Source organism: Necator americanus, chromosome I, assembly GCF_031761385.1.
Source record: "Necator americanus strain Aroian chromosome I, whole genome shotgun sequence".
NCBI lineage: Eukaryota > Metazoa > Nematoda > Chromadorea > Rhabditida > Ancylostomatidae > Necator > Necator americanus.
In genome coordinates, this window is record NC_087371.1 from 17,963,429 (window position 1) to 17,991,304 (window position 27,876).

Below are 27,876 nucleotides of genomic sequence, written 5' to 3' on the forward strand. Positions count from 1 at the left end.
TTGCTGGACCACTATCAATTTTCTGTCTTCATTTCATTTCACGAGAATTTGTACATCATACATATACAAAAGAATTATTCACTGAATTTAGAAGTTACATATTTTATCACTATATTTTGTTCTTTCAGTGTGTACATAGAATATGTGTTTCTTGGTATGGTTTCACTCATTTTCGATGAAACGTTTTCCATGAATCCTTCAACCGTTCAACGAAGACTCAAATTCTACTCTTTTCTCTTTGAATGTTTTCTGATCAGGTGGGAAAATTAGGCAAAAAAAAAACTCACTAAAGAAAAATGTGTTTCTGCTCTCTTTTTTGCAGAGGATTAGATTCGGTGTAAAAATCTTCAATTTCATGTTCGAAGAACCCAAACAGTGCTTCATTTTGGTGGTTTCTTGATGTACAGCTTTGTGTTACGGTGCAATAAAGCTCGTCTGAGAAAGACATTATTGTTTCTGTGTTCCTTACAAGTCCTTATGCTAAGACCGCTTCTTTTTACCGAGGGAGTATTTCGCTGTCTCTTCCTTTTCCTTTTTTTTCCTCACAAGTGAAATGCAGTGTCCCCAGTGGCTGCATCCATAAAATTATGAAGAAGGAACTCACAACATGCAGCGATTGTCGCCCACAGCATCGTCTCCTGCAATTAACAATAAATACAATTAACAAACAAACAATTAACGTATTCTTCTATTCTAAGAGGTGTTATGCTTGAAACATGAAAAAAACGCGGATGGAAAGGAAGGGTTTTTGGATGATTTAACTTAGATGATTGATAACCTTTTGCTAATATGAAAAATTTTTCTAAGAAGTTTCCGATGAAAGAGAAGCATCAGAAAGAGAATGTTTGTCTATTCAGCAATGATTACTTTGACGATCGCGAGCGGATCTCTCGCGGTTATGAATAACAGTAACCCCTAGAACGAGAAACCTTCAATCCTCTATTAGGATCCGTTAGCTAGCCGACCGAAAGATCGAAATCGATGGCTGGAAGCGAGTGCACTTCGATGAAGAGATCAACGGTAGCAATATGAGTGAAAATTTCATGACTGCACGGTTGTGTGGGAGGTGCTCAGATATTGTCTGTGCAATCAAATCCGCGTACTCTTCTCTTGCTCATCCTGTTGTTTTCGCTTCATATTCGCTATTATTATTACATTTTTTCATAAAAAGTAGGTAGAAACACAGTGGTATAGTACTAGTAAAAAAGGGGAACTACAGCATAACTTCTCTAAATTGATTTTCTTGCTTCATTTGTTTTCTCTCACATAAATACTGTGTCAAGTCCTTTTTTTGTTGAAGGTGCCAAGACTTAATATAGTCTTTTTGCTCCCTGCGGTTTCTGTACGCACCCTTTTCATTATGTCAGCTTTCAAAGGATTATCCTCGCATCCTCCACCACCAATCCACCCCGTTAACCATCTTTTAATCTCTTTAGAAGAAGGTAGATGCTAAAAATCTACTAAATCTTAATCTTGTGCACTGTTTCCATCGCGTTAATAGGAAAATAAGAATTCTGTCGTCATAAACAAACAAAAAGCGGTGCTCTTATGAAGGCTATAGCCTTTCCTTCAACGAAGAAAAGTGCAGTCTTAAGCAGCTTAGACCTTGACGACGATGAAAAGTGGACCTGCGCCTTCGGAAATCCCCTATTTCCGAAATCTTCTGGAGAATGAGTCGAAATCGCAGTCAACCTCGGGGCGTTTCGAAAACTTGGAGGTATCGCAAGGGCACACACGCTCTACAAATCACCATCACAGTGCAGAACATGCTAAAAATACATAATTGTTGCGAGATATCAACTCATTTTGAGTCTATGTGAACGCCAAGTCACATCGCTTTTGATGTTCTGGTACCGAAGAAAATTTCAACTTCTATTGAGCTTTTCATAAACTACAAGTGTGAGCATTCCGGTGAAGGAGGAAAAAAACGAAAGTTTTAGCATCCTTTTTCGACGCTTCTAGGGAAAATAGAGGAATTTTTTTTAAAGTATTCAGTAACATGGAAACAAAACCTTAGTGGAGACTTAGTTGACGAAAAAAAAAACGGTGAGAGTAGAGTTCTTTGACTGGTAATTGTGGATGTCGTTCGTGATAGCATAAGAAAATCAAAATTCAAATATTCATTGTTGAATGATAAGTTGTTTCCAAGTGAAATCTGTTGATATGACATATCTGCGCAGGAACTGAAGGACTTCTATGCTTATTAACAACTATGTACACGGCGAGCTCACGACGCGGGATGCGAACACTCTATTTTCAAGTCCCTCATCCCCGATAAAATCCCTTTTTCAAAAGAACCTCTTAAAAGTTGGTAAATAGTATCAAAATGCAAGAAAATTAGCGTAAAAGAGAAGCAAACTCTACTTTTGCATTCCATCTGACATTATCAAGAAGACGTATATGTAAATCATCCGAAATTGCAAATCTCCTCATCGAGACTGAACCTTTGCAGATTTCATGGTGCTCAGAACGCTTTAGGAATGATTCCTACATTAAATGCACGCAATTGTTCTACTGTTTGTTAGTTTTAGTAGTAAAAAGTGCTGTTCACCGTTCGCATTATTTTTCGTCGCTTTTTCGGAAAGTATTTGTGACATGACCTTTTTGAACTACTCAACAAGTATTCACTTACCGTTAAATTGTGCGATGCGAAAAACCTTACACGGGAATATTTGCCTATAATCTAGAACGGACTATACGTAGGAATATATCGCAAATATTGGCTTAATCCATAAATAATGCAGTTTTTTCCACGACGCTAGAGAAGTATTTTTCATATGGATGAATGGACTTCCGAAGAAGGGAGTTAGAAGTCTACCAGAATGAAAAGGATTGTATAGAAAATAAAGAAGTATATTCCCAGTTTAAGGTTTTTTCAATCTTGATTTCAAATTTGGAAGAAGAGGAGAATAACGTATTTATTATTCGTTAGACGACAAAATGTAAATCCACCCAGATCTCTGGTAAACGTTCGATGGCTAGAGACGCAAAGACAACAGTTCTCCTGTCACTTTTGAAGAAAAAACCGAAAAATTTTCTGTTCAATGGTACGTAATTCATGAAAAGAAATGGCCCTGTCATCGAAAAACCAGAACGCAAAAAACTGGAACGACGTGGAGACGCATTCCGCTAAGTGGCTGCAGAAAATACTCACTGGTGAGCTGTGGGAAAGCACTTTTCGATGGAGCCCCTCACTGTGTGCCGAACGATCCACTTTCTAGCACACTACACAACTGCAAGTTTACCAAGTGTCTGTCTTATTTGACTTTTCAAAAATGGACTCAGAAAATCCAAAGTTAAACCTGGCACACACTTTGAAGTTGTTTAATACGAGATCAACTAATATCCTTCTATTTCTGTTCATACTGTAAAGGTGTGAAGATCCTCCAAAAATCATGGATTTAAAGGAAGAATTAAGCCCCAGGAAGAGCTGCACCTATAAGGTGGCTCCTTATTTGTTTTATAATATTTTATTATCTATATTTTTAATCCACGTATTATTTTACTATTCAGTTTGTATTTGCTTATAATTTATTTGATAACCAGTGAATATTGCGGTATATATAATATACATTTCATTAGTCAACGTCACAAGTGCCGCATGCAAACGTCTACAGAAGACGAAAGATATCATCTACTTGATCTGATTCGGACAGCGTAACTTCTTGTATTTAATATCTGATAACTTGATAAGATAACAATAGCATAAGCGCTTGAGAAAAAAAAACTTTTTCTCAAGCGCTTATGCTATTGTTTATGGGACATTTTGAATAAAACGTCACTCTACACAGTCGCTTCCTGCTTAGATCACTGCTTCATGCGCCCAAGCCTGGTGGAACCATTCATGACGCTCGTTCGCATACGCCAGCTCTCCTGATGAATTCAATTTTAATCTTTTGTCAACGTTTGGAAATATTCGATAGATTTTCTCGTTAATAATTCCTCCTCACCAAACTACAGAGACGTTTCTCTGATTTGTTAGAAGCAGAAGACTGTTTCAGTCGATTTCCGTGGTAGCCGAAGAAAAAGTCGTATCCACCCCCCGGGTACGCCTTTCAGCAATTGCTAATTTTTGATTCAGTTCTATGGCTTAGGTATTCTTAATTTGCAGCTGTTTTACTTATGTCTTAGCATTATCATGACACAAAAAAATCTACCGAGGTAATTCGAACACGTAGTCAGACAGAAATTCTAATTGAAATTAGTTCCAAGTTAATTAACGCGCTGTGTATTTCTGCCTCGCAGTCAGTCCGTAATCCGGAATAGATCCCAAGTAATCCCGCAAATACTTCGAAACAAAACTAAGTAAGAGATATGAAATTGCTTTACATGCAAAAGACCATGGAATCCAAGCACATGCGAGGCGCAAAATTGTCCCTCCGACGCGAATCCCCACGGTTCATGGATCAAAAGCACCTCAATCTATGGCAGTTGAACCGACCCAGTCCATAACCTGCTATGGCACCTGACGGCCACTGTCTCAGACCAGGCATTCCTCAGGGAAGATTTTTAGGAAAAGAGTTTCAAGCTTGGGTCTGTGACCAAATTTGAACGAGTGGCTGAAAAAGCATGTTCGACGGCGCTGTTGTTAGCGGTGATGAGGATCGAGGTGAAGAGAGGAAAGCAAGGAACAGTGCCTGAGGAAACGACTGGGTTTTTCCTCTTGTGTAGTATGGAAAAGAACGAAACTCAACCTTAGGGATAATAGATGATACCGATCGCAAATGTGCGCAGATTTCCGTAAAAGGTTATCTCCCAGCAATGATCTTTTAAATAATTTTCCCCACTTTCGCTACATACCCAACGCGTACTACGATAACTGCGAAAATTTTTGATTGTGGACATACAGATTTGCAATGTAGACGGTGTAAAAAATACATTCTTTTTACGCGCTGATCTTAATTTTAACATCTTCCAAGAAATATCCGTTCTTTCTGAAGTTCTGTAGATTTCTGAGGTGGTCTTCAGGAAGAAATATCTAGGTATCTACACTTCTGTGAATACATATCTAGGTACCTAACGAGGATTCTTGGTATCTGTGTTTGTAAAACACCAGAGAAAGGAGAAGCCGGCAGCTTGCGCAGTTATCATGTTATATAATAACGCGCTTAGTCCGTGTGTATGCGTGTATGTGTGTATGTGTGTATGTGTGTATGTGTGTATGTGTGTGTATGTGTGTATGTGTGTATGTGTGTATGTGTGTGTATGCGTGTATGCGTGTATGTGTGTATGTGTGTATGTGTGTGTGTATGTGTGTATGTGTGTATGTATGTGTGTATGTATGTGTGTATGTGTGTGTATGTGTCTCAGTCAAGAAATTCCAAAAAGAGAGGGAGACGGGTACCACGGCATCGGATTGGTGTGCGGGAGCCCAACGCGGTGAAATTGGGTGAGACGGGTCCTACGACGTCGAATTTGTGCCCCGGAGCCAGATAGCTGCAAAATGGGGTGGGATGGGTCGCGGGGTCGGAATGGTGCGCGGGAGACCCTGCCCAGTAGAATGGGTTTCTGTGGCTCCATCACATGTCTATTTCCCAGCATGTCTCCATGATGCTGCAAACATCCTTTCTTCAAAAAGAGGAAACACACGTGCGAACGGCTGCCTAAATACAATGCATAGTAGCCAACAGTTTACGCGATCAGACGTAGAACGTAATTTTAATCACTACGGTAGTGATATTCACGTCTTCATGTTAGCACATCATTCTTTGCTAATAGTTAAGAACGGAGGAGACTCATACTTTGAATAATGTTTCCAAACTGTAGAGATTTGAGAGAAACACAGATGTAAAATCAAGTTTGATGGTTCTCCAAATATAGAACTGACGCGTTTAGAGAAAAACCGTAAAATCTTCCATCCATGCTTGAATTTTCGGGTAAAAAAATTGAAGAAAGCGTTGATAAAGCAATTCTACTCTTACAAAAAATGACGCTACTGTTATTTCCTGTTGATCGGTGAGGGCGAGCGAAGAGAACACCAAAAAAGCCTGAAGTCCGGCTTTAGCCAGACGTTCAGGCTGGTTATACATAAGCAGTGAATCCTTCGAGAACACAAGCCTATCTCTCCTCGTTGTTAACGCTTGGGAATTCATTTGCAAAACATGTGTTACAAAAGAATATGAAACGCTGCTGAAAAATCTGACATATTACACATAGCCGCGTTAATCTGTTAGGCGAAGGAAAAATTTACTAACAGAGGACAAAGTAAGAGGAAGCGAAAGGGGAATTGCTTGAGGTGGAGCAAATCCATTATACGTTGCTCCTCTTCTGGTAATGGAAAGCATACTCGATTTCAAGTGCTAGTCCGGTCGCACACACATCTGCGATAGGAAGATAGGCTCTTCAGACGGCAAATTGGAGCTCCTGCACTTCTACCCAATTTAATCTCAATTCTAACATTTTCGAACTGTAATGGTCCTCTTTAGACACACGATGGACGTTACGGCAGTTCACAACCATCCCTTCTTCAGAGATCCATAAAAACCATTCACAAACTCTTTTTATGCAATAGCAGAAAGAACAAGGAGAGAGGAACATTCAGAGAAAAATTTATTGTTGAACCTCCCCGATGAACTCATGCTGGAATTTGATTGGGATGAGCCAAAGGCAGTATTGCAGGGTTTTCAATTTACATCCTCTGGGATACAGAAATCAAGGCGTGGCTACATCCCTTTGCTTCTTGTTGTCACGGGATTGTAATCTAGGAAAAGGTGGAATATCTTGAACCTTAGGAAGAATAGTGATTAGTGGTGGCACTGTTAATTCACTCACTTTTCAGCATACCGGTTGGCTACGGTATGCGAAGAGAATTTTCTAATATAGAGTCCTGCACAGCTTGTTATGGATCGGAATGATTAATCTGTCGATTTGTTCAACATTTGTACTCTTATGGTGAATCTTTGATCTGTCCGCCTGATCTTTGACAAATTTACGGTCTGTGCGGATTAAAAAGGTTTGTCCAATACGATTAGGGTTGAAAATTTGTGAGATTTCGTCTACACAACTTCGTGTTCATCCCAAGCTTTAAAAAACTTCCGAACTTTGAACCTCCTCGTGGTTTGGTAGCTGTTTTTTTTATCTTGCCAGTTGTTACTTCGTGTATCTTCGTAGTTATCAAACATTCGCATCCACGGAATGCTACCGCACTCGCATGGCAGGGTTTCTAATGTTTCTTATACCAGCACCTCTCATTTTTCATTCAATATTTGTTCGCTGACAACCGGACTCGACTCTTAATGTAGCTGGCCCAACCAGTCCTAAATCCTACCTATTTCTGAATCCGTCACTAGAAAGTTGGTCTTAGACACACTTCTAATCCAGTGTGATAGGGTCCACGTCTGTGGGAGCAGACGCAGGCGCCGCAACTGCGAGCGAACGGACAATCAACGCACGAAACCCGCGTATTTTTCGTGAGACCCCAGCACCTTCAATCTCGACTGCTGCCTTTAACGAAGCGTGACTACTTGATGTCCCAAATGCTGAATACCCACCACCTTTCTTTTCTCTCGGAGTCTATTTTCGGCTAAGAAAGGAATAAAATTACTATAATTTCTGCTTTGCAACTTCAGTTACTTTCCTTTGAAATATTACTTTACCTGCGGGAGTGATAAGGTTAATCGGTAACGGTTACCTCAGTAATTATACAGTTCATACTCGGTGCATATAGCCAAAGTTTTTTCTCAGCTCTAACAAATGGGAATTCTCAGAAGTGTTAAGCGTTGCACTTTGAATTTCCTTGATTTGGTTCAGAAACGGGGAAGAAAACTTTAAAAAATGAAACTGGAACACTACTATTCTCAACAAATTATGATCTGATCACAAATGAGCCATTTGGAAGAACTCATTTGTTCCATTTGCATAATAATAAATGGGTATGTTCAAAGATTTAGGACGAGTGACTGCCTCCGTCCGTCGCGATGCCGAGGTCACGTCGCGGAGTAGTCGTCCGCATAAACTACTGTTCCCGACGTTGTTATTCAGTCCTCAAGTCAAGTTGTTAACCGAAGACGCACCCTCTCTTCCTCCGACTCCCATGGAAGAAGAAAAAGAAACCGTTTCTATGACACAACGAACAATTGTGGGCGGCGGGTGCCCACAGAGAGATTCCGTGGCTCGAGGCTGTCATAGAGGCCGTGAGTTCCCTACCAAAGCGCCTGGCATCAGTCAAACTTTACCTTACTGTGCATGTGGTTTGTTCTCCTGTGCTAGCCACTTGTTCCCCATCACTGAGTATAAAATAACTCTAGTTCTAGACCTCCTTAGTTCAAGGTTCCGAGTTGTTAGTACCTTAAAGTAGAGCCAGACATACATCTCCTCTTTATAACAATATATTACAGTAAGAAAATAGACAATAATGTTTTCTCTTGTGACTGATGAGCTACGTAGACTGATTGGAATTCTTTTACCAAATCATTAACAAAGAATAAATAACTTCTTCCGTAGAAGTGACTGCAAAGTTGCGGTTCTTTCCTTACAATTGAACCAACAGCGATCTTTCTAGTTGTTTACAGTCTGCTCCTTGGAAGATGTAATCAGCTGTAGTATAACAGTTACAACCAAAATGCATCCGCCCAGACACAGGTGCCAATTCATTAAAGGCACCACCCCACGAATCTTGAGTGGTGCGGGTTTCAGGTGGGTTATGCCTATATGGAGCCGTAGATTATGGATAGAAGGGTGATTCTATACATTTCTTCCCAATTGCCTTGAAAACGGCCCGGAAGATACGATTTCAAGCGTTCCGGCGCGCTATTTTCTACAACGAGTTCGATTGGAGCGCACCAGCCCTGTGCACGCGCCGCATCTTCCGGGTCGTTTTTTGCGGCAATTAGGAAGAAATGGACGGAATCACCTTCTCCATAATCTACGACTCCGCACAGGAACTCTCCACCTGAAATCCGCACCACCCCAAAGTCGTGGGGTGATGCCTTTAAAACAGAAGAAAATGTTCTTCGATGTTGCGAACGTGGAAGTTCCACTAGAAACCATCCTCTCCAGTATTCCATCCGTTGCTTGCAACATGACGCTCCACTGTCTTGGTTGAAGAGTGCAAAAAGTACTTCACACTAATACATCTTAATAAGCAAAGCTAAGCCGAGGGCTTACACTGTTCGAAGGCAAATTAAAAAAAGGAGAGGATTAGTCACAGGGTTTATGTCGCATCTTTATGTTGTAGATCTTTATTCACGAGGAACTGAACGATTAAGGGTGGAAAGCTTGAAATCTTTCCCTTGAGATTGATGTCGCAACTTTACGTGGACTACAAATAGGTTATAACAACATTTTTTCTGTTCTCTGTTTCGACTTGGAGAAAGAATGGTTTCGTTATTTTAGCGGGTCATTCTTTCTTCAAGTCGCTGATAAATGTGCATTAATAAACTAATAATTACATATAACTTCGTTAAAGAAGGCGATCAAGAGGTCGTTATAGAGCACTTCACTAATGAAGGAAGTAAATAACTTCATGATTTTACCAACTTCTCATGATGAGATCATGGTCAATATCCACGCTCACGTCAACATCCATTTTGACACCAACTACACGGTCTTAAGACACTCTGTTGTTTTTCTTTTGTTCACAGTAACTTAAAAAGAGACGTTGAGCTCACGTTCAATGTCAAGTTATCAGTTTAGAACGATTTTATTATAGTTCTCTCTTATAACGAATCATTTTGTACAAACATTAAACAAAGAAAGCCGCGGCGGGCGAAGAACAATAAGTAACTCTCACCACCACGACGATATGACAAAATCTACTCCTAACTATTTCAAGAACCTACATCGAACAAATAATAGCGAAAAGAAAATAGATATCTTCATCGAAACAAATAGTTTCCTAGTATCGATTCAAATAAACAGCGTGTGTGGGTCGTAATATTGTGAAGTTTCACCGAATAATGAGCAGGTTGAGCAAAAATATGAAAAGCCTAAGATCGAGGGAGTCATTGGAGGGTATAGTTTAAGGCAACGTGTGTTATGGCAGTGAAATGTTTTGACATTGTTGCATTTTGGTTAACTAGTAATGGTTAACTAGTTACAACTGCGACTCTAAGGATTTCATGGTTGTTTTTTTTTTGTCTCCGCAAGAAATGGAATAAAAATAGCTATTGATGACAGAAGCTCCAGCGGTTGCGCGCGCACGGTCGGAAACGATTCCGAAAAATTCCAAGGAAGAAAACGATGAGAAAATGGCAGAATAAGAAAACCCGTGGACGTGACCCTAGTGGAACAGAATGTGAAAGGCAGATTTCAAATGGCTTTGGAAAAATGCCATGATTCATCGGAATTCGCGGCCCGCATCCAGCCGGCACACCGCTTTTTTCATGCCAGAGGTACCGTGGTGTCATAAATCGAAGGTGCTCGAGCAATGATAAGAACAGTGCCGAGCGCACAAGCGAATGTGAACAGCAACAGAAATACCCGATCCATCACCACTGAGACGTATTTCCAGTCTTCTATTACCTACAAAAAATTTCCCGTAAACTGAAACTGAAAATTTTCCGTAAACTGAAAGAATTTAAAAAAAAACGTTGAGGAGATGACAGAACAAAAAACCTCAGTGCTAGGAAAAATGAATACTGGTTTTTTCAGTGTATCCAGTGAAAATAGGACCGCACCTGTTTGTCGTCTTCCTCGTTCTTTAAGTGATCCGCTATATAAGCCACACTTTCCACAGCAGATCGTACAGGCGAGACCTCTCTGAAAAGAAGGGAATAAATTAGTTGAAAAAGATGCTGCATTATTTTTAGGATAAGCACTCAGCCGAGGTAATCACTTGAAGTATAAAAATAAAAAAGCGTACCGCTGGAACGAGGAGTACGATGTCTCCTCAGCGGATCCTGCCGCAAATGACGTTCGAAATGTTGGTGACAAAAGGTCCATATTCTAAGAAGTAACAATTTTAGATAGTGAAAATTAAGGATCACATCATCATGTGGTCCCAATTTGCATGCCTGCCTTACTTGTTCAGCCAATGCGCTCGCGAATTGACTGTTTCCGTGCGGTGTGCTGAAAGTTGTCCGCGAGTCCTTCTTTTGCTGAAAAAAAAACATATGAAGAACGAGTGAAATTAGTAAAATAAAAATGAAGAATCTCAAATGATATCCCAAGCGCTACCTTATTCCCAGGTTGAGGAGGTCGTTTCATCAAAAGGTACTTGGGAAGAACTTCAATGAAAAAATGCCGAACGCATTCTGGCATGTTGTGAGTGGTTGGCGATCGGTAATGGACATTCTGAAAAATAAATAATTGGAAGAAAAAGCTTTTTACTCCGCTCAGGATTTACATAAATGTAAATCTGCGACAAACAAAGAATAACTACCAAAAATAACCACAAAGATTACAAACTCACCAATGTAACCACCGTGACAACTACACTGAGAGTGACCAGCACCATGGTGAAAAGAAGGTATTTACCTATCAAAGGTATGACGAGAGATGTCGACGGAATGATCTCGACTGAAAAAAGATTCATGGTTGATAGTATAGAAACGTCTAGAATAATTTCGCATCTCACCCAACAACAGAAAGAACACAGTAAGGGAGATGAGGATGGAGATACATAACGATATTTTTTCCCCTCCGTCCGACGGCAAATAGAAGACGAGGGCTGTGAGAAAACTAAAAAGAAGCAACAACAAATATAGAAACCAAAAAGAAAACAGCCTAGAAGAAACCAAGAGAAATAGCGCTCAAAAAACCGCTTACCTTATACCTACTGAGGGAAAAATCAGATTCACAGTATAAAAGAGCGTTTTTCGCCGCAGATGAATTTCATAGGTGATATCTATGAAAGGACTCTCGCAACAAGGATAGCTGTAAAATGCAAAAATAACGTTTTTTTTCGAAAGGAACACAGAAAATGTAATTATGCATGACTTGGAGTGGATTTTCATCACATTTGGACAGTTTCGGAGATAGAGGGAGATTATTTTTTTTAAATAACGAAGTTCGAGACCGAGTTCGGATCAGATGAGATCTTTCTGAGCACGGAAATTATTAGAAACATGGTTACATTCTACGAAATAATGAGCATTTTATGTCCTCACAGCACGCGTTGTTCTGCTAAGCTCCCGAAATGAACCTATATGCTTCCTTCTGTTCACCACCTTTTTGTCTTCGAGGGCCTGGGAAATGTCCCCGAAGACGACTAGGGATATAAAAGTGCTTGAAATAAAATTTATTCGACAATATGAGGTGTATTTTTTTACTGAGATAATTGTACTATGGCACGAGGACCGAGTGCAATCCATATAGAAACAAAAACTAGCCAGAAAAAATGCAGCAAAATCGGAGAAGTGGCGAGTTTTTGAAAGCATTTCCATTTACTTTTTTTTTACTAACAACATGCTACGGTCTCTGGATCGAACTTCGACCACATCCTAATCAGATGTTGCAAAGAAATGAGGAACAGCGAGCCGAATCTGCGATTCGCGAGCATCTCTGCTCGGACAAAAATATAGAATAGAAATGCTTTGATCGAGAAGGAAGTGCAGTTCATCATCACCCTCCCCTGCATGTCCCCCGTACGTCAATCCCCGGATTATTAAGGGTCACGACGGGCGGGGGCATTCTTCGAATGGATGTGTTCGTTGACTCGTCATCTTGTTTAAAAGACGATTCGCCGCCGGCGGACGTTTGACGGAAAAAATGAATTCATTGCGCGGTCGCGAAAAATCATTTCGTTGCCGTTCTCTGGAGAATTCGACCCTATCGGCCGTTGTCCAAACGAACACCCCCAATCGATGCACGTGCACATCATATTAATATTGTTTCGGTGAAGCTAGTACAATAGTAGTGTACTTGCCTGGAATACTGAAAAGTGATTACGATGGAATGAGATAAATACAGCACAACAGTTGATAGCAATTCTTTCTTAAGACTGATTTTGTAAGAACTATGCAGAAAACATCATGGGTGGCAGATTTCCGGAAACATTTTTCACAAAGATCTTGGCTCTGGCTGTATAAATTTAATGATCCATCACAAAAACCGACAGAATGCATAATAACTTAAGGTATACGAATTTTATGGGACTGACTTATTATGGACTTTATGTTTGTGAAGCTCTGGATGAATGCGTAAAAAAGTTTTGATCCATCTGGTTCAATTTGTTATGAGGTCAATGTTTGTTTATTGGATTGTAACGAAGGAGAATTTCTTGAGCTCCTCTGGAATCAGTGGTTCTGCTCCGACTTTATTTGGTTCTAGATTTTTCGAAAAAAAAGCACACGCAGAATACCCTATCCACATATGACCGAGAGATGAAGTTGTTGACGGTATAGAAAATCTGTGGTTAAAACAAAAATATGATTTGTGCCAATCATCAGTCACACAACCCCAGCAACGAAAGTTCGCAGGAATTGATTCCTCTTGAAGGACTTAAAATTTATCACCACTATCTATCTTTGTCAGAATTTATAGGTAGCAGAGGCTTCAAATGTGCAATGACTATGAGAAACTTCGTGATTTCATCTAAAAATAAATTTTGACTACTAAACGTCGCTGCACGAAATTAAAAAAAAATTCGTTAGCCTCCTTCGGCGGCGTCACCTTCACGTGGACAAATCTGTGAACACATCGAGATCAGTTATCCTAATTTGCTTCGGATGAGGGACCATAAAGCAAAGCTGCTGAAAAACGTTTCGTAAAACAATCCTTCGTTTTTTGTGTTCCCGTTCATTTCAGCTATATAAATGCACTGGCTAAAAAGAACTAGCATTTTCATCGTTTCATAGAAATATGATATGAAATATATGTGGGAGAGCAGACGTTTATTCAAACAGGAACGCGTTTTGGTCCCTTTTTCGCAGCTTTGCGAGCGATCGAAGGCAAAAGCAAGAAGGAGAGATTCATATATTCATTTACTTATTTATCTATTTCATTCATTTATTCATGTATCTATAACATTTTTCCGCCTTATTACGCAACTAGATTCCGAAGTACGTAGTTTCGTTCGAACTCTTGTGAAAACGGAAATAAAACGTACCGTTTAGAGTGTCGCTTGCCCGGCACTTTAAGGATGTCCCATTCGACGCTGGGGTAATAATCACTTAGATCAATACCTGAAAAAAGATATTTCTTATCGGAGTTTTGACACAAGGACTTTTAGCACTATTTCACATCAGCAAACCCCATCAATGTCTTAAAAGCTAGGAAAAAATGAGTAGAGTACGAATGAGAAGTTCTACGGAACGCGATCTATCATTTTTTTCAAGGCATAACTTCATTTGCACATTATTACCTACGAATACAGTACTTGTATTGTAGTCACTAAATGTGTTTGTATATGCTTCAGAATCTGATTTTATATTGTTTAATCCGATTACCTTAGGTATTAGTCACGAATATGAAATCAATTCGGAACTATGGCTCTGCCTTAAAACCTTAGCTACAGAAAACCACGACGGCTATATCTCGAATATCTTTCGTCATGTCCTTTCCGGGATCTACTTCATTATTGTTCCAAGAACTGAATGCAATTTTCTTGCATATTTGTATGCCTCATCCCAAGAAGCATACTGATGTGCATGGTTATATGATGAAGACTCATGCCTTATCCAGCTACTTTACAGGATCTCTCAATGATTCCTCCATGGAACTAATGTGAACACTCTTTCTATGTAAACCAAAAAAGGAAAAGCAGAAGAGGACAGCATCCATTGCATCTTGATTAGAGACATAGGGAAGATTTATCGACGTCAAGAGGAAGAGGAACTCAACTTCAGCAAGCATCAACTGTTAACGATTTTTAGGAGTTTTAGGATGTGAGAGAGTTCCTCACTAAAATTCCATGTCATTAAGATCACAATTCTCATTAATGCTGGCTGCAAACTGGTATTGGTATTATGGTAGTTAGCACTGTAAATAACATCAAAAAACATTCCAATTGTGCACATTAAGGGCACAAAAAATCCTTTGTAACTGATACAATTCAGTGAATAATATGTTACTATGTAGAATCGCGTCAGACTTCAAAGAAAAAAAGTAAAAAGAAAGCCCCTGTAAAGCGTGATCCACTTCCTCTTCTAGTAGGCCTAAGTCGTACACAGGACTGGTCCATGTTCGTTGTGTTCTCCTTGTTATATGGTCGGGTCAAAACGACATGAAACATGGACATTTGCGCAAGCGGCTGCGCTCAAAGCGGAGCGGTGGAGCGTAGCGGTTGGGATCGTGTAAGGATCCACGCTACCGCCACACACCTCTGCAGTTCGCCATGGTCCCACCTCGATTCCAACCGCTGTCTCCACGACACCGCTTCCGAGAGCGGCCGCTTGCGCAACGGTCCGTGCTTCATGTCGTTTTGACCCAGCTATATTTTCAGCATTTACTTGCTGGATCTGTTTTGTATTCCTTGCCACATCTTTTTTGGAACGCCATTCAGTGCAATAAATGAACAAAAGTCTCTGGCGTCGCAATCAGCTTGGGATGCACTAAGGCTGCACGCGGAGCTGACAGCCGCGCGGGCGGCCTCGCACGCCCGGCTCTGCGCTTGGTGGTTATTGAGCGTTCACAACCGTGCGCTCAATAACCACCAAATAGCAAACCGCGCGGCAGTGAACTCTGTGGGCAGCCTAGGGCGTTTACTGCATTTCGGCATAGTTGAGGTTTACGAACGCGTGCCAGGTTCCGAACCATCGACCGTGCGGCCCCAGCGCACTTTTCACCGACTGCGCTGCACATACTCCATAAATAAATAAATATGTTCGAATTCTCCTGAGCTATTCATCTTTTCTTGACGAAGATTTTAGTTAAGCATCACTTATTTAGTTCATCGGACTGCATGCACTCATTGTTAAATGCATAGAGTACTTTTTCTTCCGGGGATTTCTGGACAAATCCTAAGAGATTACGGTGGAATTTCGTAGAGACAATGCAACGCATCCCAAATGTATAGTTATAGTTTTGTGCCGACAACAAGAATAATGCGACGGATGTGTTCAGTTAATGTAGCGAACAAAGTAATGAAAAAAGTATTGAGGAAAGAACGTCTTAAGTTTTCGAGATTTTTTTTCTGTACATTTCTCTGCAGTACGTGAATCCTTTCCGCGCTTAAGGACAGTGCAATTTACGAAAATAGAAGTGTAACACTTTATTATTTCAACAGCCAAGCAACGAAAAAAAGAAAAGAAAAAAGGGCAGAGTAGCGGACGAGATCACCGGTGACCAATAGCTCAAACTCAGACACAGTCGGCTTATAATAGATGCCAGTCTCGACCTTCATAGAAGAAATCCAAAAGTTTTTGAATCAATTCACGAAGAGCAGCAAATTTTGGAAAACAGGTTCCAAGGAACAATTTCTCCTTGTTGGACGCTAAATTTTTATAATTCATTTGCTTCAGAGGAGGAAATGAGGACAACTGAATCAGGATTGTAAAGCACTTGCGCATAGACAGATTACAAGGCACTAGATATAATTAATGGTAATTAATTTGTTTAACGCTAATTGTAATTAGAAGTAGGGGTGTTTCTGAATGAGCAACAATAGAACAATGGCAGATAGACAAACTAGGAGCGAATTTAAATTGTAAAAGTTTGATATACTTGAAAATTTCACTTACTCTATATTCGAAATTGTTTAGAAGCACAGATCTGCAAGAAACTCGAGACAGTAAGGAAGGTCTTTCAGTGGTTATTTTTGAGAATGCACGATAATCTACACATCTTTCGAGAAAATGAGGACAGTATAATGTTCCAAGAAAATTTTTAGCGGCAAGGTGTGAACATTGGTTGCTAATGGTAAGTCCCCTTTTAAAGATTTCTTAGCAGACTCATAAGGGCATTACTAATTGAAGAAAAGTAAAAATGAAAATTTTTGCCAGTATTAAATTTTATTTGTTTAATTCATTTGTCTTTGCGAACATAGAAACGACTAAACGTCGTTGAAAAAACAAATGTCATAAATTGCTCACAGAAATTGTAAGCGCAGCGATTTTTCTTAGAAGATCGTTTCCAGAAGTTTTTTTTTACTTGTTTTGCACTTGGTTGTCAGATATCCGTAACAGATAACGATGTTGTCAATAAGCTTTTGCAAAACTCATGTAAGATCCCATGGGATATCTACGGATAGGACAATATAAACGAAAAACTCTCTGCAGATGTAGCTATGGCTTTCAACATTCGCCGAGAAAATTGCACGGTAGGCATATTTTCGTATGTGCACAAAAGAGGTAGAGAAGAAGGAGAAATAAAAAAAAAACATTAAAAGTATTGTATTTCAATGGTTGAATGTAAGAACTGCAGATGTGAAAACAGCATGGACTCTGGTGGTGAGCAAAGCATTCGTTCGCAAAACAGTCGCTGGAGTGTTCTTCGGGAAATTTTTCTGGTTTTATGGATAGAATATATCAATAATATTGTGACAAACCAACGAAAGTTCTATTTGAGCGATATGTACTTACTACAGTAGGGGAGAATGTTGTACATGTGGTAGGATGCGAGAGTATCATTGTCTTTACCTATGAGATTTCAAATTTTTACGAATTAAAACGATAGGACGTTGCATTCGCGTTCGATCAAATGAATCCACAAACCTTCGTTAACTATCCAGACCGACTCTTGTACAGGGCCATCAACGCCTTCGACAATCTCAATGGTTTCCTCTTGGAGATGCTCATCCTTATGTATTAAATCCACCTCCAATCCACCATATGTCCAAGAGCCTGGAAGGAAAAACCTCTGGTTTTAATCGTTGCCTCCAATAGGAAACAGCAATAACAGTAGGTCAGATCGTATCGATTAGTGCATCTCACAGTACGGTCAACAGTAAAAAAACGGTTAAAATCCAAAAATTTACTAAAATAGTCATTCCATTTGAACACTTCACCAAACGCCACCCGTTCGACCAAAATACTACTGGCTACTCCTCATAAATATTCATGACCTTGACGCATAGAGTAAATATGGACTCGTATCCATACGCCTAGGTTCCAAAAGGAGGTAGCAACATCTGTCGAAGACAAATGGAGCCTTTTGGAACCTAGGCGTATGGATACGAGTCCATATTTACTCTATGAGAAAAAGAGCTTTTGAAAAAGTTAAACCAGCGAGGAAGGCATCTAGTCGGCTGTCGAACTCACCAAATTTCATTTCACATTGTTGTCGGTCGAAGGGAAAAAACTCGACATCTATTTGGCACATACTGCAAACACGTGTTGATAGTAATAGATGAAAACAAATTAATACTTGAAGATGAAAACTTGGTTTCAAAAATAAAATAGGAGGAATGCAACATAAAATTAACCTCTTATAAATAGCTGGTGGAGCCCATTCAACAGTACCATTGTAAGAAAGCTTAGCTTTAGTCATAATGGTAACCTGATAGTTTCCATCAGCGCTAAAAAATTACTTGTACTTGCTTTTGTACTTACTTCTTGAGAAGAAAACTTGGGAAATAAAACCATCAACAGTAACCTAAACCCTAGTTATTTGTACAATATAAGAGCAAAGCTAAAAAAAAATACACTTTGGTACTCACTTATTATATAGCACAATATCAGGCAACCATATCGTATCGGAAGGCACGTAGAGGACGTCTACACCACCGTAGTCATCAGGATTCCACCGTAATTTGTAATCTGTCCAACTCTGAACATATCAAATTCAGAACAGTATGCACCAATACGTGTGTTAGCTGAAATTAGCACATATTTCTATCCTAACGTGGATCTGCTCCCTCGAAATTCAAGGAAAATTAATAAAAATCGGGAACTACACCAAGGCGAGTTAAATGTTTTCTAATCTCCTCAAATTAAAAGTAAAAAGACGAAAGGGAGCCGAAAGGGGAAAACTTCCAGTCTTATCTTTAACAATTTTACATTCTGAACAAAAATCACGGACTTGACGATATTTTATGTACTTCCCAAGACTAAATACTACTGAAGGAGTATCGTTAAAAAATTCTTTGGTTGCCCACATTTTTAGAGGTTAGTACAATTTTTCAATGCTTCAAAGGTATGGTTCGAAAAGAATCAAAACAGTTCCTACTGTTATTTCATTTGTTTCTAAGAAGAATGACAATAAATGCAATCGAATGCTACAGATATTAAAGGTTGTAGTTTATACGTGTGCGAAATATGAAGAATAGAGCAAAATGGATGCAGTAGAAATCATGTTGAAAATTCCTGGAAAAGGAAATTGGTTTGAGAATTACAAATTTTTTGAAGAGTAGCCATATTTTTTTAATGATAACGATGGATCATCTTAGCAAAACCTATAATGTTTTGTGATAGTGTGCCTGCGCGGTTTTTAGATGAAACCCTTTTTTGCCTGACGTTTCGGCCTTTTCTCAATGTTCCGCGCGAAAACAAAATTTCTCTTTGTCTTCCTTATCTCTGACAGTGTCAGTGCCGCTGTTCAGCGCAGCATCATCCAGGCCCAGTTACAAGATGACGTGATCTCGGTAAATAACCCAAATGCAAACATCAAAAGCCAGCCTGTTAGAAACAAATTATATGATATCTGTGAAAGATGTGTTCTTTGTCCTTACGAAAAAACAGGCGACTGCGCACAAATGGGGGTAACATATGAGATTGAGTGCTTGATGTGCGGTGCAAGGAAAATTAATAAAAATCGGGAACTACACCGAGACGAGTTGTTTACGTTGGGGAGACCGGCAGGAATGTTGAAGTGAGGATTAATGAACACATGGCAGGAAAGCGACGAAAAAGTTTGATAACACCACTAGGAAGGCGCAGACATGAGGCCCAAAATGGAAACGATTATGATGTGAAATGCGTTGTACTGGCTCACGAAACAGAAATATCGGCAAGGAAGACGTTGGAGGCGTTTTGGATTAGTAAGAGAAACCCTTCAAAGAATAATAGGATTGAATGCTTGTCGATAACGAATGAGTTCTTGCCATTTGTACCGCTCTGTGACCTATAACCGCCTGATATTCTGTGTGTAGATCAAATCATCTGTATCGTCGCTGGTGACCTACACGCAGCAATACTCATTCGCTGGTACACTGAGTGACAAGTGCGTGCTACCAGCCGCGCCACATCCGGTGGAACAATACGCAAGACTATTTTCAATGCATATGGGTTCTGTTTTCACTACCTTGAACGACTATCGAAACACTGACCCAGGGTAGTGTGGCACTTGACGGGATAAACGTAGAATTGTTCAAATATTTAAGCATCTGAAAACGGCGAAAAACCCAAAACGTTATGCAAAAAAAGGTTCCATCTAAAAACCTCGCAGGTGCACTATCACAAAACATAGACAGAATATGCCGAGGTTTCAAGACAAGAGGACATTCGAACTAAAACCTATAATTTTAGTTAACACTTATTTTTACCCAACTATAAATCAATGATGACCCCAGTGCAGTGATATCAGCTGAACTTACCCGCTTCCTTGGGAGGTTTTAGAGAGGAAAGCGCCGACTATCCGTTACCGGATCGTCTAGTGTGGCCTCCGCTAGTTTTAGGTTCTGAGCACATTATCCGAAGGAAGAGTTTGAGTAAGTACAAAATTATGGACTAATTCCAACAGAAGACCCAAATGTGTAGAACGAATCAAACATCCTCTTGAACGAAGCGGAGGAAGGTGGAGGGGATGTGAGTAAAGTAGAGGTAGATAGCGAGGTACAACAGACGCGTTTCATTCCCTGGGCTGAACACATTAAGGAATATTTGCTCGAACAATCTTCGCAATCAGAGGAAGTCCGTAAAAATCAATGTTTCTCAAGCTTCTTCTCATTCTCTTTCAATAAATACAACAACTGGTGATAGAGAGCTGGTATGCTCCACATATCAGAAGTTGGTGATGTAGGAAAATGTTCTTGAAATGGCCACCTTAGGTTAGTAATGCAAGTAATGTAATGCAATGCATGTAATGACTAAGAGTGATTAAGTACAAAAGCGACGACAAGGAATTAGATAATTTCGAGGGAAACCTTCAGGATTACTCTTATGAAACTACATAGCAAAGGTCCCATCTTTTTTGAGAGTACAGAGTTTCATTTGGAAAGGGGCTAAAGAAACCAGGGCTGACACGCACGTACAAAACAGACGTTTTGAAGGATCTTGAAAACAGAAGTTTAACTTCTTCCGAAGACTTTACTTATTTTCACATACGAAGAGCAGTAAATACGTGAAATAAACGTATCAAAACTACTGTATTTCAAGAGCAGCAATACTGAAATAAATTTATTCTTTTCCTATCCCAAATAATATCGCTTCCTTTTTATCAGAAAGGATTTTTGGCAAGAGGTTCTGTACGAGTTGTTCACGGAATGTTCTTATGTTCCCAAAGAAAAGAACTGGTACATGCAGACATTGCAACATTGGAGAAGCAAGCAGGCTTTTTTTTAAATTGTACTTTGTTGTGAGCTACATAAACTCACGTTCATTAGGAATATCCAACAAAAATCTTCAAAGGATGAAAGTTTCCAGAATTTTCAACAAACAGAATGAAAAATAAGATTTTACGTGTCATTTGTAACTACAGTTATGATTTCCTGGGTTCATGAGAGGAGATTTAACTCAGCCACTAAGCGTAGTATCGGTAATTTAAAAACTAGGAGGAAGAATTCGTGTGTCAAAAGTGCGATAAACAATTCTAATTGGCATCTTCAGCCAAACTAAAGGATTTGTCCTTTCATACCCGCATCATTTTCACATACTCAATTTCCCTCTTGCCTAGGGTTCAAACTCCAAATTAACAACTTTCAAACGCTGTTTTATGCATGTCTTCCCTGTCAAATCTGAGAATTGGCGTTTTTCGATGACAAAAGCGCTGCGTTCCGAGCATTTTGCGTTGGAAACAAGTAGAAATGTGAACATACTGGTTGTAAAGCCTATTCACACAGAATCTACAACATGCTTTATTAAATCAGTGTCATATCAAAAATAAATCACTTAAGAAGCATTCACAAGATAGTCCGAAGAATGGTGATTTTCAGGAATATTTGAATTAAAAGAACGTAGAATGAGCATGGGTTTGAAAGTTTACGTCTTTCCAATCCGACCAACTGAAAATTTAGAATCTGCCGGTGAACTGGCACCTCTTCTTAGACCTACGCTCGAGCGATGCTATCGTTTGCGTTCTGTTCGAGGAGGTCACAATGTCCCCTGACGAATGCGTTCTAAAGCGCTGAGCTTTGTTTCTATGACTGCGCGCAAGTCACTGGTGGATTGAATCCCGACCAACGACCACTTAGTTGAACGCAAACTATAGCATCATGTATCGCTGGCAAAGGCAAGAAAAAGGGTGCCGGGCCACCTTGAAACTCTAAATTTTCTGTTGATCAAATTGGAAGAATCCCAACACCCAACGTTATGCATGTTCTGTTCCTCTACTTCAACTTTCTTTTTTTTTTCGAAAACCAGAAACTTTGATGCGAATCCTCTCCCAGTGATTCAGATATGACAGGTGATTTAATCAGCTCCTGGATGACAGATTAAGAAGCTCGTCTTCTTCTCGAATCCTAATGTCCTTCTTGTTAGATCCTAACGAGGCATAGCTTGTTCTAAACGAAGCTTTGTTCAATCGTTTCTTTTCTATAAGCAAAAAGTTTCAGCTCAAAGTGTTGATTAGCTTCGAGAAATCTGCCGAAATTATGAATTCTTTCATCACGTCATTCATCATGATCAGGAGATGGTGGCAAAAAGAAATTGAGCAAAAGTTCTTCATAATTTCAAAAAAAAATACGATGATTAGGAGAGAAACTATGTATTTATTCGCATTCGTTAGGATGTTTTGCTTCCGAAACGCACCAAGAAACTGTACTGAACATTTCCCACTTTTTTAGAACGGAGTTTCTTCCCTTGTGAACAAACGGGTCAAATTTGCACTTGAAAGTTTCTCATACACCTCCAGGTTGTTCCGATGACAGAAAACAATCCGATTTTTCTGTTTTCTCGATGAAATACTCAACTTTTTCCGTATGTAACATACGTCAGAACGAAGGAAAATTTTGCAAGCGACGACAACGCCTGGATTCACGTTCAACCGAAACAGCGCATATGTCACGTGCAGCGCGCATTCTCAATTAGGTTTTTTTCCACGTTGGTTTGGACGCTTTGAAAGCAAAATATAAAACAGAAGCACTAAGTGAGTTGAAGCAACGATGCATGAACGCACCGGATGTTCTTCTGCTAGGATTTGACATCCGAAGATGGAGCACGAACAACCGGGGAAAGAATTAGAGTTGAGGCAAGTGATGCATGGCTGTTTTTTCATTCAGGAAATCCAGGACATTTTCTGACGAATTCGCGAAAGAGAGGGAGATAGCTATTACAAGATTAAGACTAAATAACTATTAACCAAACATATTAACTAACAGCATGCTCAGATTATTAGAGATTACTAATCTTTGAAGGTCCCGTTATGCAACGTTGCTTTAATTAATAGAGCTCTGTAAAGAAGAGAAAAGAGTATTCGAAAAATCGCCTTTTTCGAAGATCCATGTGAGCTTTCGAATAACTATATACCCAAATATTATAAAGTACAAAACTCAAGAAACGCACAACTGCCCCATATATTCAAATGAATAAAAATAATTAAAGCGTTGCAAAAAATAAAGTACTAGGAATATACATGAATGCTCACATGTTGCAGCCAGACATTCGTCGTCATGATTTGATTCTTCTCATGCTGAAAAAAAGCGAATAAAGACAAATTTATCCGGGCATCCGAACCCTCACTCAAGTCTCGACATATGATCTTGGCGGCTAATCACCGAAAATCTCTCAACGCTGACGCAGGAGTACAAATTGGCAGGCGTACGGGAAGATTTGAAGAGTGCTGTCAAATCGTCGAGCGCGCCAACAGCTTCACAACCGCATATGAACGATCATACGACGATTGATGTCACGAATTAATGCGATCCAGAGCAATCCACTCATAATTTCCTTCTGGTACTTGAAACGACCTCACATTGTTGCGTGTGAGATGCGAGCCAAGACATTTCCACCACGAAAAAAAGAGGGCACTTACCACGTCGAGCAGTTGGCTGAGTTTCAACTTAAAGCGGACGACGAGCGTATCGCTATTGTTGTCGACAGGTCGGACGAGTTTGTTGTAGTCGGCCAGCAAGTCCTCGAAAAGACGATTTGCGTCGCGATTCGCGTGCGATATCGCGTACATCGCCACCGCCCACGCTATCACGAACACTTGTCGCGTCAGCATTCGGCCCCATCCACTAGAAATGGAGTTAGACAATGGATGGAAGAATGGCGAGCTGCTGTCGTATGTGCTCACCTTCTATCTGTTGGTGACCGGTCGGCTACATGTGGCCATCAACTCGCCTGAATTTGGGTCTAATAAACGAAGTTGAGCGCTGAACAGACGAGGAAATTAGAAGAGGAATCAATAGGCATAACACCCGATGGAGAATACGACACTCGAAAATTTCAATAGACGTCACGCGAAGGGTCTGCACCTTGTGTAGAGTGGATGAAATTGATTTTTCCCCATATGGGATGAGGTAAGCAAGCGAATAGCACGAGGGAGAGGAAAAAAGAAAGATTGGAGGATCTAGGAGTAGTTAGAAGAGAAGGATTCGCAACAAGCAGAAAACCATTTGCCGTATGAGAGTGCGCGTAAATAGCGCAATGGTTACTCCCAGGAGACAGCAATCAACATAACGCTTTCAAAGGAGGTCTTCATGAGAGTGCACTCACTACTTCTGCCGAGCACGAAAAACGACCCGTGTATTAAGGAAAGGTGGAGCTCCACGAGTGACAAGACGACAAAGACTTCCGCGCTTGGATTTCACATGTCAATTATCCTTACTATCTGCCCAAAGAAAAATTTTACTCCCAAAAACTTGAGGAGGGTTTACTGTAACATCTGAAGTTATCAGTCTTACACTGAACGAAGATACAACAACATGTCTCTTCTTCTTTCACAGTACCTAATTTTTAAAATTGATTGTTCAGCTCTTTTTTTGCAGAAAGAGAAGAAGGAAGATTGAACTTAGAAATCTCTCTGAGCGATGATCAGAGGGATTTTTCTCACGCTGATTGAATAATAAACAATCTTGGATAGTCTTAAATCAACTACACAAATCATCAAAGATTGATCAATTGTTCAATAAATTATGACTAGGAAAGAACACATTTTTTTCGGGCTCAAGCCAGATATTCTCCACACTACCATCATTTCTATGTCTCGTGCCGTTATTCATATGGGACCACTAAACAATTCCGGTTACTAAGGCAGTAGCTTCGTTTCTGCTATAGCAAAAACATACTAGAATTCAACGATTATAATTTGAAAGCGATCAACATTTTCTCTCCTTTTTTGACTTTTACGGTGGGATCTCGAAAGCCTGGTTCTCCTAGGAAAACCAGTTAAACAAATATCTTGACAATGTCCCCTTAAAGAAATTTCTGAGAAGAAGGAAAATTCCAACCAATTCTCCGTATTTTCTTGACCGACTCTGTTAAACATCGGGGAGCTGTATATCTTTCTTTCATGAATCCGAGCGTTGTTTTTCTCCCAAATCGTTTAATATTTCAGGTTTTTTTTGTTAATTTATTGAACTCGAAACTCAGCGAGATTTCTTCTGGAATGAAAAGAACCATAATTCTGTTGGATAGGAAAGGCGCTCAAGGCGCAAAGTGTTCTGCGCTCATAAAATGTTGAGGAAAAGGTGATTTCCATTTTCTGGGATGAGTTATTGTCTAAACTACCGTAGCTACGTCTAGTGGCTAGTCGCGTCATCGAAAATGCGAACCAAAAGGATTTTGCAAGTGATACGGCAATATTGGAATGGATGATATTTATTTACTTTGAGAAATAACTGAATAAAAAAGGTACTGAAATTTGAGAACCAGCAACTGACACTTAGTAGAGGGATTTCCACTGTGAATCCCTACATCCACTGCTCTTCCTCTCTCTTACTAAGAGAATGTGGATGAGAAATGAGAATTCAATGTGAAGAAGACGGTATCTTTTCGTTGCAAGAGTGTAAAAGATGGGCGACAACGGGACGCTGTTTAAGCCCTGAGTAAGCCCGTTAGGCAGGCTTAGTTCAGTGGGACGTTGAAGACCAGCGCGCATCGAGTCGTCGAAGTAAGACAAAGCATTCACACGAGAGCAACGAAACGGATCTCCTGTTAAACAGGGGACACTAAAGAATAAACGTCAAACCAAAACATACTTACTGTACTTAAAAAAACAATACTAGAAGAAGAGAAGTAAGAATAGTAAATTTGCAGCTTTTTTAAAATAAATATTGGAGAAAGTGCACGACGTCGATCAATCCTTATAGGGATGCGCCCACGCATTCAACTTAAGTTCAGAACCGTTTGAGGTTTATGAACGCGTGTGGAACTTCAGAATGACTTGCGGGGCGAACCAAGCTGTCAAGTCAATGTTTCTCTCTTCTCAGACAACTTATCTAGTACCAATTTAGCGACCTCGGATGGATGAAAGACTGGTTTGGCACTGGGACGGCTCTCAAATACATCGACTGAGTGGTCACAGCGGAACATCTTACCAACTGCGCCACATCTGCCCCATTTTATTTTAATATATAAGTTTTTAAATGAAATTTTCCTTGAACATAGATTGATGTTCAAGTGCCCCTAAAATACTGCAGACTAAATCACAATTTCATAAAAAAAGGAGTCTTTAGTGACGATGTGCTCAAGCAATGAAATTCTGCGAAAAAAATAGCCTAAGGTCTGCCAGGCTTATCTAAAACGAAAACGAGCGCTAAAGTAAATACTAAGTCGATTTGATAGGGAAAGACCTCTAGAGGTTAGTCGCATCTGTGTATGTGCACATGTGCACATGGTTTTCTACAACGTCAGATCTAAAAGCTTGATCATCACGTAAAGTCCTACAAATAAGAATCAAGCTCCGGGTAAAGAGCCTTCGAAACCTAACCAATAACTGATTCAATTATCTGGATAGATGAAGGTGTACATGCTTTTGCGAAATTTTATTCGCAAGAGCCTTCGGAACATTCAGTGAGATTCCTTGTTCCTTTCCCCTAGCCTCAAAATTTTTACTGATAAACAAAAATGATTGTGGAAGATTTATGACGAAGCAAGAGTAATAAATTCCAAATTTCTTAACTTTATGGTTTCTGGAGTTGGTTTTTGGAATTTCTTAAACACATATTGGAGAATTTGGACTGGAGCATCATTCTTAAACTTCGCAAGATTCAAGATATATATATATATATACCTTGGATTATAAACGAAAAATAACTGTGTTCATAACTGTTAAGGTGTAAATTAATAAATTGTAATTAATGTAAACTATTTTTAAGCTATGAATACAAAATATATAGGTTGGCTTATATTTCTGCTCGCAAATGGTCCTTCTTACACATATGAATAAATAACTTTGCAAATGCAGATCATCTTCCATACTTAAACTTTCACAGCTAAAAGCAGACGGCGAAATTATTCCTATGGAGCACACACCCTTCTGAGATGTTTAATCCTTAATTTCTGATCACTTCATATACTACTGTTACCAAAAACCCACAAAAAAGACAATAAACAAACACTAAAGAGCATACTGAGCGCCAAGAAAAAGGTGCTTAAAACGTTTAAAAAATTTCGACAAAAAAAAACACGGAACAACTCCAACAACTGTGGCGTTTGTTTTCGAGGTAGAAGGCAGCAAAAAAATTCCGAGTGTTCCCCGCTGAGCGAGTGTGTTGCCATCTGTCGTCGCTTAGTGCGCTTCTCCATCTCGTTTCGCCGATCATTCACGTTATTTCCCCAACTAACCGCTGACCAGATACTTCTGTGTGCTCCGTCTCTTTCCTTCCATCATTCTCATCCCCTCTTTTCTCTCTCCCCGTTTCTCATACCCCAACAGCAACATTCCAGCTAATTCCCACCAACAACAGTGTCGTCGTCACAGCCGCCGCCGCTGTCCTGTGCTTAGCATTTAATTTGCGTT

At 39.8% G+C, this 27,876-nt stretch overlaps 1 protein-coding gene across 2 annotated transcripts; it reads right to left on the reverse strand.

The window, feature by feature from the left end:
- Positions 1–10,320: 10,320 nt before the first annotated feature.
- RB195_006008 (uncharacterized protein) lies at positions 10,321–27,798 on the reverse strand (the record flags this gene model as incomplete). 2 transcript variants are annotated; one of them, XM_064178860.1, is made up of 17 exons in its annotated part: positions 10,321–10,461; positions 10,617–10,698; positions 10,802–10,884; positions 10,962–11,036; positions 11,116–11,232; positions 11,351–11,457; positions 11,516–11,619; positions 11,707–11,814; positions 13,988–14,063; positions 17,532–17,660; positions 18,078–18,139; positions 18,242–18,334; positions 18,476–18,585; positions 23,557–23,601; positions 23,944–24,148; positions 24,208–24,232; positions 27,702–27,798. In XM_064178860.1, the coding sequence occupies 17 exons, from the start codon at positions 27,796–27,798 to the stop codon at positions 10,321–10,323; spliced, it is 1,659 nt and encodes a 552-aa protein (XP_064035864.1). The 2 variants fall into 2 exon arrangements, with proteins under 2 accessions (XP_064035864.1, XP_064035865.1); XM_064178859.1 differs by lacking the exons at positions 24,208–24,232; positions 27,702–27,798 and having other exon boundaries at positions 23,944–24,135.
- Between the last annotated feature and the right edge of the window lie 78 nt (positions 27,799–27,876).